Consider the following 14,829-nt stretch of genomic DNA (forward strand, 5'->3'; position numbering starts at 1 on the left):
GCAAGTCACTTAACCCCATTTGCCTTGCAAAAACCTAAAAAAAAAGCATATTATACAATTGCAGAATTTCATTTGCCATCTCAGCCTAAAAGAGAATCCTTTCTCTAACATACTTAACAAATGAACATATGGTCTTTTCTTGAAAATAGCTACTTCTTGAAGTAATTGATTGCTTACTGGTTAGCTACTATTATTAAAACAATCTAAGCATTTTATTTTATTTTATTTTTTTAGGTTTTTGCAAGGCAATGGAGTTAAGTGGCTTGCCCAAGGCCACACAGCTAGGCAATTATTCAGTGTCTGAGGCCAGATTTGAACTTAGCTACTCTTGACTCTAGGGCCGGTGCGCTATCCACTTTGCCACCTAGCCACGGCAATCTAAGCATTTTAAAGCAAAAATGTAAACCTTTTGCTATAACTTTAAATTTGTTCTTTGCAGCTTAGAACCATTGCTTCTGGTTCTGTCCAGAACAAAGCTGATCCCTCTTCTGACTTTTACATACTTAGACAGCTATCTTGTCCTTGCTGAAGTTTTCTCCAAGCTAATTGTGCCTAGATTCATCAACTTAATGTAGGCTGACTTCAGGAGGCTTTACTATTCTAATTGTTTTTTTCTTGAGCACTTTATTTTAATGCAGCCCAAGATATGACATGGTCACTGCTATTAAGTGACTTATTTTCTAGTTAGAAAGGTAATATATGTGAAACATTTAAATAAAACAACCTGGAATTGTTCAAAACTAGTGGTACAGTACATGCTATTTTTAATTGAGAAAATATTGTTTAACTTCTAACTCTAATTTAGGGAATTATATGAATTTAAAAGTAACTTGGTACAGTGGAAAGAGTGCTAGACCTGGTGACAGGAGACCTTAGTTTTGAATTTCATCTCTGTTACTTGCTAGTCAGACTACTATAAGAAATTCATTTAACTTCTAATCATTTCTGGTTCCTCATTTGTTATGCCATGATAATAATTATATTACCCACTGCACAGGATTTTGTTGTGAGGAAAAGCCTTTTGTTAGATTTTCAGAAAGTAGATTAGCCCAGTTAGTTTAGACTACAGTGCTCAAAATGCCAAGGTTGAGAGTTGTTCTCTTTGCAAGTCACTATTTTTTGATTGATTGGTAACTGGAAAGGGTGCAGAGCAGGGCAAACATTATGATGAAAAATTTTGAGTTTGTGTCATATGAGGATTAGTTTTCTTAACTGGGAATATGTTTCCTGGAGAGAAGAAAAGGCTCTCAAGAGTAGAAGACTTTGAGTGGGCATGATAGCTGGTTCAAATGGTTGAAGGGTTTGAGGAGATTAAACTTATTCTGTTCTCAGAGGGCCAGATAAAATTGATAAAATGGATAAAAATTGCAGAGAGGCAAGTTCAGCCTTGATGCCAGGAAAAGCATTCTAACAATTCTAGAATGAGAACATGAACTGGACTTTCCTGTAAGTCTTCAAGCAGAAGCTGAGTTGTCAGACATTCCTGTTATTTACTGATGGGGTATCTTCCAGCTATCCAATTCCATATTTCTTTATTTCTTGAAGAACTATACAATTGTGAATAATAAGTATATCAATTAATTTACTTTTCAAAATTTATAAAATAAAATAATATACCTAATAAAAGTGTTGCATGAAATAATTTTGCTTCTTTTGACCTTTTCCACAGCTGTTATAAACTTATCTGTTGGCAAATATTACTAAACTCTTTTTTAGCAGTCAGAAAAATGAGGATAAATCTGTTTCTGAAATAGTGAGATGTTGTGACCCCTTTTGGGTTTTTCTTGGTAAATTTCCTTTTACAGATGAGGAAGCTGAGACAAGGTAAAGTGACCAGGCCAGGGTCACAAAACTAGTAAGTATCTAAGACTGGATTTGAACTCAGGTTTTCCTGACTCCTGGCCTGGCAGCTATCCACTCTGCCACCTAGGTGTACCTATTTCATTATTTATATTTATTTCTTTTTTTGATCCAGGTATGTTTATTAGAATAATGCTAGGCTAAATTGTTTAAAAGTTTAAGATACTTATTTTTTAAAAATGCAGCTGTTTTATAATTTCTTACTTTTAATTACCCATATTCTATCTGATAGATGGATATATAAAGGAACCATTTATTAAGCCCTTATTAAATGCCCAGCACTTTACTGTTTTGGGAATAAAAATACAAGTGAAAAGAAAGACAATCCCTGTCTTCAAGAAGCTTATATTCTAGTGGCGGAAGATAATGCATGAAAGAAAACTAGAAAAGGGGGAAGAGTGCAGAGTATTGCAGATGATAGAATGCTTGGGTAGGAAGAATATGGTGAGGTAGTTTGTGGCATCATGGGACTGGGCTGGTTTGATGAGATGGCATTTGAATTGAACTTTAAATTTAAATGGGTAAGAATTCACCAGTTAAAAAGGAGGGTCAAAGTCAGGCAGTTTTTGTTAAAGTGCTTTCTGGGAGTAGGTAGATGGGGGTGGGGGAAATTGGTTTATTTTGACTATGGTGTAGAAAACTTGGTTAGAACATAGTACTTGGCAGGCTGGAAAGTTGAGTGTAGTACTAGATTATGGAAATCATTAAATATCAAGTGGAATTAAATGCTTTTCTTGGTGGCTAAATTGTTGTTGTTGATGTTTAATCAGTTGTGACTGGTTCTTTGTATATCTAATGTAGTTCTTTGTAATCTCATTTGGGATTTTCTTTGATAATTTGCCTTTTCTTCTCCAGATCAATGTGCAGATGAGAAAATTGAGGCAAACAGGTTAAGTGACTTTCCCAGTGTCACACATCTAATAAGTGTCTGAGGCTGGATTTGAACAGAAGAGAAGTCTTCCTGACTCCATGCTGGCACTCTATCCATTTTGCCACCTAGCTGCTGGGTAATAAGCAGCCACTGAAAAATTTTAAGCATATGAGACCAGATTTTTATACCTTAGTGAGATTATTCTAGCATTTGTATTGAGTCTGAAGTATGGGAAATAAAGGCAAGAATTCCTGCTAGATTATTATAATGTCTGAAGGTGGTAAATGAAAGCCTCTACTATTGTGGTGGTTATGAAGACTAGGAAGAAAATGGATTGGATGCAGGGAGTATTACAAAGATGAATAAGACTTCATAATTAAGTTTGAAAAGGGAAGAGTCAAGATATATAATTTTGGTGAATAGGTGAATAATCAAAAAAGGAAGAATTGAGGCAAGTTTGATTTTTGACATTGAATTAGAAGTGCTGATGTGATATTTTAGTGGTGTTATTTTAGTGCTTATAGGCAGTTGACAATTCAGTAGATAAGTCAAGACTGGAAATTGAGATCTGGTATCATTTACATAGAGGTGGAATTTTTAAAGCCTTTGAAGAGATATTGCCAAAGAAGAGAATATATAGAAGGAAGAGGTCTAAGATCAGGCCCTTGAAAACAATCACAATTGGGAAGAAATTGTGAGGACCCAGTGAAAGTAAACACTATTAGGAAGAAACAGTAAAAGCAGTTGGAAAATGTAGAGGAAAGGAGCGTGAAGAGAGGGAAGAGAATGGAAGAGTGTTAACTTTGAAAGCCAAGGAGAGACAGTATCCAGAAAGAGAATGATTGTCATTGTCTTTAGAGTTGCTTCAGTATATTGTTTAGAGACCTTGCAGAGGCATTGGGTTTTGAAGTATTGGGCATAGATAACTTTCATAAAATTTAACTATGAAGAGGTTTTATTTTTAATAAAACTTTTATAAGAAGCCTGCAGTCAGGGGAAAAAAGGGACTCTGTTAAATATTGAGATGAGAGATGGCTAACCTTGTGCTTCATTAATATTCTTGAGATGTAAGGAGAATCTGAGAAAGCCCCCTCAGCACACTGGGCAGACAGACCCTCCTGGGGCAAAGTAGTACTTCATAAGTAGCATGCAATTCTTTACTTCCATTTTTTATTTTAGGTTTTTGTAAAGTATATGGGGTTAAGTGACTCGCCCAAGGCCGCACAGCTAGGTAATTATTAAGTGTCTAATGAGACCGGATTTGAACCCAGGTACTCCTGACTCCAGGGCCGGTGCTTTATCCACTGCGCCACCAAGCCGCCCCATTCCATTTTTTTTTAGGTGAAAAGGGAACAAGGATTTATTAAGCATTGTTGTATTTCTTTTTTTCTAATTTAAATATTTTTATTTATTTGTTTTTCCAACAACATGCAATGGCAATTTTCACTAATTTATTTTTGCAAGGTTTTGAGTTTTGAGTATTTCTTCCTCATTTCCTCCCTTCCCTACTCTCTCCCCCCTGACAGAAAGCAATCTAATGTAGACTCTACATGTGTAATTATGTTAAACATGGATCCATATTAAGCATATTTTGAAAGAATAATCAAATCCAAATGGAACAAAAAAGAGAAAAAAAGACATAATACCTAAGACATGTTTTAAAAATTGAAGATGACAAGCTTTGGTTTGCATTTAAACTCTACAGTGCCTTCTGTAGCTATGGATGGTATTTTCCATCACAAGTCTTTTAGAATTGTCTTTGATTATTATACTGCTGTATTGAACAAGTCCATCATAGTTGATCATCATTCAGTGTTGCTGTTAATGAGTATAATATTCTTCTGGTTCTGCTCACTTCACTCAGCATCAGTTTGTGCAAGTCTTTCAAGACTTTTTCTGACATTGTGTCCCTCATGATTTCTTAAAGAATAATAGTGTTCCATCACATTCATATACCACAATTTGTTCAATCATTCCCCAATTGATGAACATTCCTGAATTACTGGATCAAAGGGCACAGTTTGATTACCCTTTGGGCATAGTTTGAAATTGCTCTCCAGAAAGGTTGGATCAGTTTACAACTCTTGTCAGTAATGCATCAGTGTCCCAGTTTTCCCACATTCCCTCCTTTTTAGTCATATTGACCAATCTGATAGGTGTGAAGTGGTCCCTCAGAGCTGTTTGAATTTGCATTTCCCTAATCAGTAATGATTTAGAGCTGTTTTTCATATGATTATAGATAGCTTTAATTTCTTATCTAAGAATTGTCTTTCCATATCCTTTGACCATTTATCAATTGGAGAATGACTTGTTTTCTTATAAATTTCACTCAGTTCTCTATATATTTTTGAAATGTCTTTTGTCAGAAACACTAGTTGTAAAAATTGTTTACCAGGGGACAGCTTGGTGGCGCAGTGAATAGAGCATTGTCCCTGGAGTCAGGAGGACCTGAGTTCAAATGCATCCTCAGACACTTAATAATTACCTAGCTGTGTGATCTTGGGCGAGTCACTTAATCCCATTGCCTTGCAAAAAAAAAAAATGTTTCTCAATTTAATGCATTCTTTTTAATCTTGGTTGCAATTTCTTATCTCTTAATGGATAATATTACAAATCATTCAACTATTTTGAGAGCCGACTATGTATCAAGCATTGAGGAACTCATAGTCTAATGGGGGGAGAAAAATATTCATACAACTCTATGCAGATTAGCTAGATAGAGAATAAATATAGGCTATAGGCAACAGAGAAAGGGTACCATAATTGAAAGAGATTGTGAAAGGCTTCCTTTAGCAGATGAGATTCTTGCTAGGACTGTGGGAAGTTAAGGAAGGGGGATGAAAGAGGTGGTAGGATAAGAAGGAAAAAACATTCCTTGAGGAATGGTGAAAATGCCTGGAATCAGGAGAATGGCCTGTTATTTAAAGAATAGTAAGTTATTCAGTGTCATTGGATCAAAGAATACATTAAAGGTTTAAGGGGTGTAAAGCGTAAGAAGACTGAAAAGGTATGGGTGGAGGGTAATGAAGGACTTTGAATGCCAAACTGAATTTTACATTTGTTCCTAGAGGTGATAGGGAGCTGCTGGACTTTATTGTGTATTGAGCTGGACTTTATTATAGAGTAGTGAGAAGTGATCTGATTGGATTTTTATTTTAGGATGATCATTTTGATAACTGAGTAGAGTGTAGTTTAGAGTGACAGGAAGACCACCGTAAGGCTATTGCAATAATTCAGACATGAAGAGATGAGTACTGGTGACAGTATCAGAGGAGAGAAGGAGACATTGGGAAGATAGAATCCATAGACTTTGACAACAGATTTGGTGTAGAGAGTAAGAAGAGAATGTGAGCATTAGAGGGTGATGCCTAGAAGTACACTTAGATATCTAGGAAGATGTGGTACCTTTGACAGCAATAGAAAAGTTTGGAAGTGGGGATGGTTTTGGGGAAAAGATGAATTCACTTATGGATGATTGAGTTTAAGATGTCTGCAGAACCAACCAATAAGTAGCTGGGGTATATGAGACTATAGTTTCATTTAGTCAATAATGAGTAGTTTTGATTACAAAAATTTTCATTGGGTATAGGATTATCAGTTGAAGATAGACTCTGACACATTTTGATTAAAAAAACTACTGTTAAATGTATAACTCATTATTTTTGTTAAGATTCACATACATATGTCATAGAACACTATTGTTCTATTAGAAACCAGGAGGGATGGGAATTCAGGGAAGCCTGGAGGGATTTGCATGAACTGATGCTGAGTGAGATGAGCAGAACCAGAAAAACACGGTATATCCTAACAGCAACATGGGGGAGATGATTAACCTTGATGGACTTGCTCATTCCATCAGTGCAACAATCAGGGACAATTTGGGGCTGTCTGTAATGGAGAATACCATCTGTATCCAGAGAAAGAACTCTGGAATTTGAATAAAGACCAAAGACTATTGTCGGGGGTCGGCCCTGACCGCCTGAGTGGATAGGACCTCCCCGAGAGTGAGGTCAGGCCAATCTAAAGAAGACACGGTTCCTTAAGGGGAGCAGTGGCTTCACCTGGTTGGCCTGTGTCGCTTGCTCCAATCGGGTGGTAGGTTCTGCCCTCGGGGCGGATCGGGGTGGCAGCCCAGAACGAACTCCCTATATTAGCCATCACCCTGAGCTATTCGGGGGATCCCTCTGCACCTAATAAAACATATGCCTCCTGAAGAAGTGTCTGCCTGAGTCCCTCCTCGCTGATCTCCGGGGGAGGGAAAACACCAGGGACGCCTGAAGCAGTGCCCACTGAGGAGCTCACTCGGGAGTCCGGGGAAGAAGACCCCGGACAGACTATTACCTTTAATTTAGGGGAAAAAACTCATATCTTATTGTCTGATTTTGCTATCTCTTATACTTTATGTTTCTTCCTTAAGGATATGATTTCTCATCACATTCAATTTGGATCAGTGTATACCATAGAAACAATGTAAAGACTGGCAAACTGCCTCCTGTGGGGGGGTGGGGAGAGGGAAGTAAGATTAGGGGAAAAATTGTAATACTCAAAATAATAAAATCTTTATAATTCAAAAAAGATTCACATACATATGATAGTTATTTTAAAACTTTAAGAGGTATGGGTTTAATTCTGATTTTTTTTTGTTTTGATTTTTTTTTTGTGAGGCAATGGGGTTGTTACTTGTCCAAGGTCATATAGTTAATATTACTATGTTTGAGGTCATTTTGAACTCAAGTTCTCCTGACTCCAGGGCCAGTGTGCTACCCAGTACACCACCTAACTGCTTTTATAGCTTTACTTCTTTGGGATATTGTTGTATTAAAAACAGGGTGTTAACAGAGGGGAGATGTTGTTAGGTTGTTCAACAACCTTGTAGAACATTTAAACCAATGTTTTCTTACTTAGTTTGATTAATTATTGATTGGTGAAAAGTCAGCCCTCCTCCAGTGTAGCATCAGTTTTTTTCAATTCACATACTTATCACTTGGGGATTTACATATTTATAAGTTGGGGATTTGGTAGAAAGATAGAGATATACCCAATTGAGTTGATTATAGAATAATAAATTTATAATTTGGAAGTTCTTCAAATTCCTTTTTGCTGGTGATTCGGTATTGAATTGAAAGAGAGAAATAGTTATATACTTCAGAAGATAGACATCCAATTATACTGAATCAAATATCTTTTTAAATCCATAGAATAATTATTGGAGAGAACTTGTAATTTGTTTTTCATTTTGGCACAGTAAAAATCTGTAATAAATTTTTGACTGAATGATGATGCCTGAGAATAATTATGAAACTTGACAAATTAGAAATTTATAACATTTTTCAAAAGAAACCAAGTAATTATGAATGAAACAAAATCCTTTTGATGAAACTTGATTGCATAATAGCTTTTTTCATTACTTATTTTAAGTATCACAGTATTTTATTGCTAAATGTCATATTCTTCAGTGTTGCTTTTAATTTATTGAAAATGTTTTCTAAAATTTAATTAAAAGGTTTCCATAGATATATATAGAAAATAAAAAAAGTCAAAAAATTAATTTCAAGTGACTCATCTCATTTTGAAGGAACTTATTATATTTTACTTTTTTATAAAGTTAATTCAAAACATTTGTTTAAAATGGCATTTGATAATTTCATTTGTCTTTACTTGAAAGCCTGGCAACAATGTAAAATCTTTTTATTTTTTATTTTTTATTTTTTGCAAGGCCAATGGGGTTAAGTGGCTTGCCGAAGGCCACACAGCTAGGTAATTATTAAGTGTTTGAGATCGGATTTGAACCCAGGTACTCCTGACTCCAGGGCTGGTGCTTCATCCACTGCGCCACCTAGCTGCCCCAACAATGTAAAATCAATGATAAGAAAAAATGCTGCAGTTTGTAAGATTTGGCTTAATAAAATTGGTTTTGGGAAGCATTTAAATTAGTATGTAACAATTTTTTTTTCTTTTCAGAAAAAGATGTTAATAGAACAGACCGAACAAACAAGTTTTATGAAGGCAAAGATAATCCAGGATTGATTTTACTTCATGACATTTTGATGACTTATTGTATGTATGATTTTGATTTGGGTAAGTATATAATTGTTTTATATACCTGATATTTTTAGATATATTTAGGACCTGGATGATTTTATTTTTTAAAATTTTGTCCTATCCTCCTGTTTTCTATTGTATGTTGTTTCTCAGAAAATGCCAAGATTTTTTTCAGGTTAGGTAACAACTATATTTACATTTCTGTAGGACAGAGGTGGGAAACTTTTTTACTAAGGACCATTTGGGTATTTATAACATCATTCCAGGCTATTATTTGGTCAAACATTTAATTTATCCCTAAAAGCTACTAGATACAGTGGATTTAGAGTCCTGCCCATGACTTTTTTGGCAATGCCAGAGCAACACAGCCCATGAGCTGCAAGTTCCCTGCCCCTGCCCCAGATCCTTAAAATGGTTTTATTCCCATTCCAGGGATCCCCAATCATAACTTGCCAAATAGTACATATTCCTATGCCCCAACTAATTTAGAATTGCTTATCTGGGGACTTTTAAAGTCTGCTCTCTTCTATTCAAAAATCTTTCTGGTTTTAAGAGTATTTTAAAGAGGGTAACATTAAATCTTCCTGGCTTGTCATATAAGCAGTCAACTCATATTTATAAATAACTCTCTATGTAGGCTGCTGGATCCTAGATATACAAGTAAAAAAAATGAAACAGTCCCTATTGTCATTGCTATATTCTCATGGGGAAGATAACCAACACAGATGAAAATATATGCAGCATAAATATAAAGTTAGCCAATACAATTTTATGCAAAAAAACCTTAAGTGTAAGGTATCTTGAAAGGGAAGTATTAGTAACTTGGGGCAACCAGAAAGTCTTTATGCAGAAGTTGGTACCTAAGTGACATATATTTTTTTCTTATAAATATTTTAATTTGTTTTTCCAGTTACATACAATGGTAGTTTTTACTGATCTTTTCTGTTGCAAGGTTTTGAAGTTTACAATTTTTCTCCTTCCCTTCCTTCCTCTTTCTCAAGAGAAAGCAGTCTGATACAGGCTTTACATTTGCAACCCATGCTAAACATAGATTGAAATTGAACATGTTCTGAGAGAAGACTCAGATCCAAACAGAGGAAAAAAAATTAGAGATGACAGTTACATAAGACAACTTTTAAAAATTGAAGATCATAAGCTTTGGTCTTCAGTTAAACTCCACATTTCCTTCTTTTGGTATGGATGGTGTTTTCTATCATCAGTCCCTTAAAATTGTCTTTGATTATTGTACTGCTGAAATGAACAAGTCCATCATAGTTGATCATCACCAAGTCCATCATGTTGTTATTGTGCGAGGTGATCTTCTGGTTCTGCTCATCTCACTCAGCATCAATTCTTGTAAGTCTTTTCAGACTTTTCTGCAATCCCATCCCTCATGATTTCTTATAGAACAAATAGTGTTCCATTACATCTGTATACCACAGCTTGTTTAGTCATTTCCCCAATTGATGAGCATCCCCTCAATTTCTAATTCTTTGCCACAACAAAAAAGAACTGCTATGAGTATTTTTGTACATGTGGGTCTTTCCCCCCTTTAATATGATCTCTTTGGGATTTGCTCTCTAGAAAGATTGGATCAGTTCACAACTCCGCCAACAATGCATTAGTGTCCCAGTTTCTCACATCCCCTCCAACATTGATCATTGTCCTATCTGATCATATTGGCCAATCTGAGAGATGTGAGGTGTGCCTCAGAGATGCTTTAATTTGCATTTCTCTAATCAATAATGATTTAGAACAATTTTTCATGTAACTATAGATAGCTTTGATTTCTTTGTCTGAGAATTTCTAAGTGACATCTTAAAGAAAACGAGTGCCTCTATGAGTTAGAGATAAATAAGGAGTCTATTCCAAACATGTGAGATAATTTGTTAAACAGCATAGAGATAGGAAATGGAGTATGGTTGAGTGAGGAACAGAGAAGACCAGTTTAGCTGGATCATACAGTCCTAGAGGGGATTTACTATTTAGCCATTTTGCAAATGTAGATTGGTATCATGTTGTAAAATACTTTAAAAGTTTAATAGAGGAGTTTGTTTATTGTTTTTTGGCAAGGCAGTGGGGTTAAATGACTTGCCCAAGGTCACACAGCTAGGTCATTATTAAGTGTATGAGGCTGGATTTGAACTCAGGTACTTCTGACTCCAGGGCTGGTTGCTCTATCCACTGTGCCATCTAGCTGCCCCAAGGAGTTTATTTTTATCCTAAAGGCAGTAGGAAGCCACTGGTGTTGGATCAAGAGGGAAGTAATGTGGTCAGATTTGAACTTAAGGAAAGTTTACTTTATATTGTATAGGTTAACTGGGGTGGTGAGTGATTTGAGTCAGGGAAATTGAGTTAGAGGCTTTTATTTTAGGCAAGAAGAGGTGAAGAGTTAAACCAAGGTGAGTAGTTGTATGAATGGAGAGAAGGGAAGAGGTTAGATATAAGAGAAGTTGTGAAATTAGAATTGGTAAGATTTGTCAACTAAATATGTAGGGTAAGGGAAGCAACAGAGTTGGAGATAATGCTAGGATTACAAATCAGTCACTGGAAGGATGACAGTGCTTTCAATACAAATTAGGAAGTTTGAGAGAGAAAAGGGTTTTAGAGGGCGTATAAATGAATTCAATTCTAGACATGTTGAATTTAATTTTTTCAGGGTCAGTCAGTTTGAAAAGTACAATAAAAAATTGTTGATCCAGGACTGAATCTTGGGGGAGAGAATAGGGCTGGTCCTATGCATAGCAATAGTACTTAAATCCATGGACACTGATCATGTTACCAAGAGAATATGGAGGAAGAAGAAAAAAAAGAGGCCCAGAACAGAACCTTAGGTAACACTCACAGTTAAGTGGGGAAGAAGTAGATTTTTTTTTTTTTAGCAATTGATGGTTTGAGAGATAAGGAGGAGGATAGCTGAGTATACATTCTGCCAGAGAAGATGGGAAGGGATTGAATACAAGTACATATTTAGAATGGTTGACCTTGGCAAATAGAAAAGTCATCTTTGGTGGGGGAAAAGGAGGAGAGAGTGTATGTTGATTTTTGTGATAAAGAGAATGGGGAAAAGAGGAGCTTATGTTAAATAACCTTAATTTTTAAGTAAGCTAAGTGGCAAGGTTCTTAGCTGAGAGAGATCTTTAGGGAGATTGATCTTTGAAATGAGTCATTAAACCCTGCATATCAGATATCCCAAATATCCCCATATCCTTTCTTAGTTAAAACTATTTGATCTCAAGACTCAGTTGTTTATCATTGCCACTTAAAATTCCCACTTCTACTTAGGCAAAACTTTTCTATTATTCCTCCCCATATTCTCACTTCTTGAAGGGAATGATCAGTTAAAATGCTCCATTAGACTCTTTGGTTCTTAATAGATAGATCATTCATTATTTATGATCCTTGGTTTCTCAAACCCCTTTCTGGAAAATTTCTTTTGAAAAATAGTTCTTTTGGCTAGAAAGGTCAATGAAATCCCCTTTCCCCACAATATTTTCCTTCAAGAGAATGATTGATTTGCAACTCAAGCAAGCTATAATTCTAAATTTTTAGCAGATTGTTTCTTCCTTTTAAGAGGTGGGCTGGGTAGCTAGGTGACAAAGTGGATAGAGCACTAGTTTCAGACCCTTAATAATTACCTAGCAGTGTGACCTTGGGCAAGTCACTTTAACCCCATTGCCTTGCAGAAATTTAAAAAAAAAGGTAGGCTCAGAGCTCTCCTTCCTTAAAGTTATGATTCATTCAGTTGAAGCAAAAAAAAAAAAAATCAATAACTTTATCTCCTGAATAGTACAAAGTCACCGTTTCTTCCAGTGTCTTCCAGCAAAAATTTTAATTTGACCTAGTAATTCTAATTCAGATATTCTCAGCTTCTTTTTATATCTTATATCTTCATAGTCTTGGTACCCTAAAAGTTGATGAGAGTCACTATGATGTAGTGGAAAGAGAACTGGCCTTGAAGCCAGGAAGACCTGGGTTTAAGTGCTGCCTGAGATATATATTGACTATATGATCTTGAGCTACTTAACATCTCAGTACTTTAGGGAATTTTCTAAGACTAGAAGTTTAAGATAAGGTGAGCAATGATAGGGGGAACTTAGAACAGTTTGCTATGTCAGCAAATCACAGAAGTTTCATCCCTTTCCTAACATTTGATATGAAAAACATTTTCTTCTTTTAATAAGATAGATCTTTGAAGAAATATTATTTCTCAGAGCTATTATATTTTCCCATCCCTGCTTAATGAGACCTAAACTAAGACCCCTTTGACATTTTATTATGTAGTTCTCAAATGGGATTGGAAAAGCTGGAGAGGCTTTATGGCAGTTATCCCTAGAATAGCATATGCCCTACCATACAGTCTAAGTGACTGACACCTCTCGGGACAGAGCTTAAGCCTTCTAAAGATTCTCGTACCAGATTGGGAACAGCTGCTAGGGATAAAACATTATTGATAAATAAATATAGTTTATTATTGAATTACAACTTTGGCAATGAAGGAGTGTGATTTGAATATAATACTTATGATTTTAAAGGAGATAGTTCCATAGGAATTATCTATTTCTATATCTATATCTATATATATAAAGATTAATAATACATTAGGATTTCACAGCATCTTAGTTAATGTACAGGATATCGAACTTTTAAGTCAGAAGGCTTGGGCTCAAATCCTGACTGTGATGCTTAGCTTTTTGATCATGGACAAGTCATTTAACCTCTCTGAACTTCAGTTTCCTTATCTCTGAAATGGGGATGAGTATTTGTGTAGAATTTCTACAGGAAAACAATTTATAAATGAAAGCACTAATAGCTATACTTGCATTTGGGTGTGTTTGCGTTAAAGATGGTGGTGAAGAGAATGCTGGGTTTAGTCAGAAAACCTATCTTTGTGAGTTCAAATCTGGGCTAAGACACTGTGTGACCCTCTGGTCGAGTTAATTAACCCTTTTTGCCTCAGTTTCCTCATCTCTAAAATGACTTGGAGAAAGAAATGGCAAACCACTCTAGTATCTTTGCCCAGACAAATCCAAATGGGTTCATGAAGAATCAGACATGACTGAAAAATAACCGAAGCATTAAAGAGGTTAGTGTAGAAACATTGTTCATTGAGACAGGTCCTTGGCTAACAATTTGCTCATTAAAAAAAATCATAACCTGCTGTGATATTGTAATTTTTGAGATATTAAGGAATCATTACTTGTATTCAAGATCAACAAAATCTGTTATATAGTTAATAAAGAATTTGTTGATATGCTATTATTGATGCTCCCAAACTTTGTGTTAGAAGAGTTTGTTTTTACTAAAGTTTTCCCAAAGCTCTGAGATTAAGGTATGGTTTAGATGGGGGAGTGGGGAGAGAAGAGCATTCTGCAGCTGTGGGTGGGGGTTATGAAAGTTTGAAGATTAAGGGATGTTGTGGAGACTTCAGTGTAGTTCATAGCACCAGATGATAGCACATAGACATAGTGTGTGCAACTTTTACCTCATATTTAGTTTGACTTTTCAGTTGACCTAATGAAGACTCTTGACCACCCCTACTGTGAGCATAGCTCCATAGGGATTAGGGATGAGAGGCACTCAAGAAATAGAAGAATTGAAGAGTAGACAATTTAGTTAGGGAGGCAGATATATGCTCTTGAAATACTTGTACAAAGTTACTTTATGACCCTTAGTGCTATGTGATTAATATAAATACTGCACAGTTCTAGAGATGAAGAATCAAGGAAAGAAGAAAATGGGGGTAGAATTAGTCAAAGAAGGCTTCTTGGAGAAAGTAAATTTGGAGCTTTCAGTTGACAAATGAGAAATTGAAGCTTACAGTTTAAAAATAATTCCAGTCACCTTTTTTTTTAGGGTTTTTATTTTTGCAAGGCAAATGGGGTTAAGTGGCTTGCCCAAGGCCACACAGCTAGATAATAAGGCAAATGGGGTTAAGTGGCTTGCCCAAGGCCACATAATTTGAGCCCAGGTACTCCTGACAGGCTGAAGGCTGGTGCTCTATCCACTGTGCCCCCTGGTTGCTTTTTTTCCCTCTCCCTTGTCCATTCTTTGTT

General features: G+C 35.8%; 1 protein-coding gene across 3 annotated transcripts in view; it reads left to right on the forward strand.

The window, feature by feature from the left end:
* TBC1D15 (TBC1 domain family member 15) overlaps positions 1-14,829 on the forward strand; it is a 95,185-nt gene that overhangs the window by 57,242 nt on the left and 23,114 nt on the right. For all 3 annotated transcript variants that reach the window (XM_074226162.1, XM_074226163.1, XM_074226164.1), the window contains exon 11: positions 8,693-8,809. In XM_074226162.1, the coding sequence (XP_074082263.1) occupies positions 8,693-8,809 (117 nt within the window). The remainder of the gene's footprint in view (positions 1-8,692; positions 8,810-14,829) is intronic.

The sequence above is a fragment of the Macrotis lagotis genome, chromosome 2 (assembly GCF_037893015.1).
Source record: "Macrotis lagotis isolate mMagLag1 chromosome 2, bilby.v1.9.chrom.fasta, whole genome shotgun sequence".
Taxonomy (NCBI): Eukaryota; Metazoa; Chordata; class Mammalia; order Peramelemorphia; family Peramelidae; genus Macrotis; species Macrotis lagotis.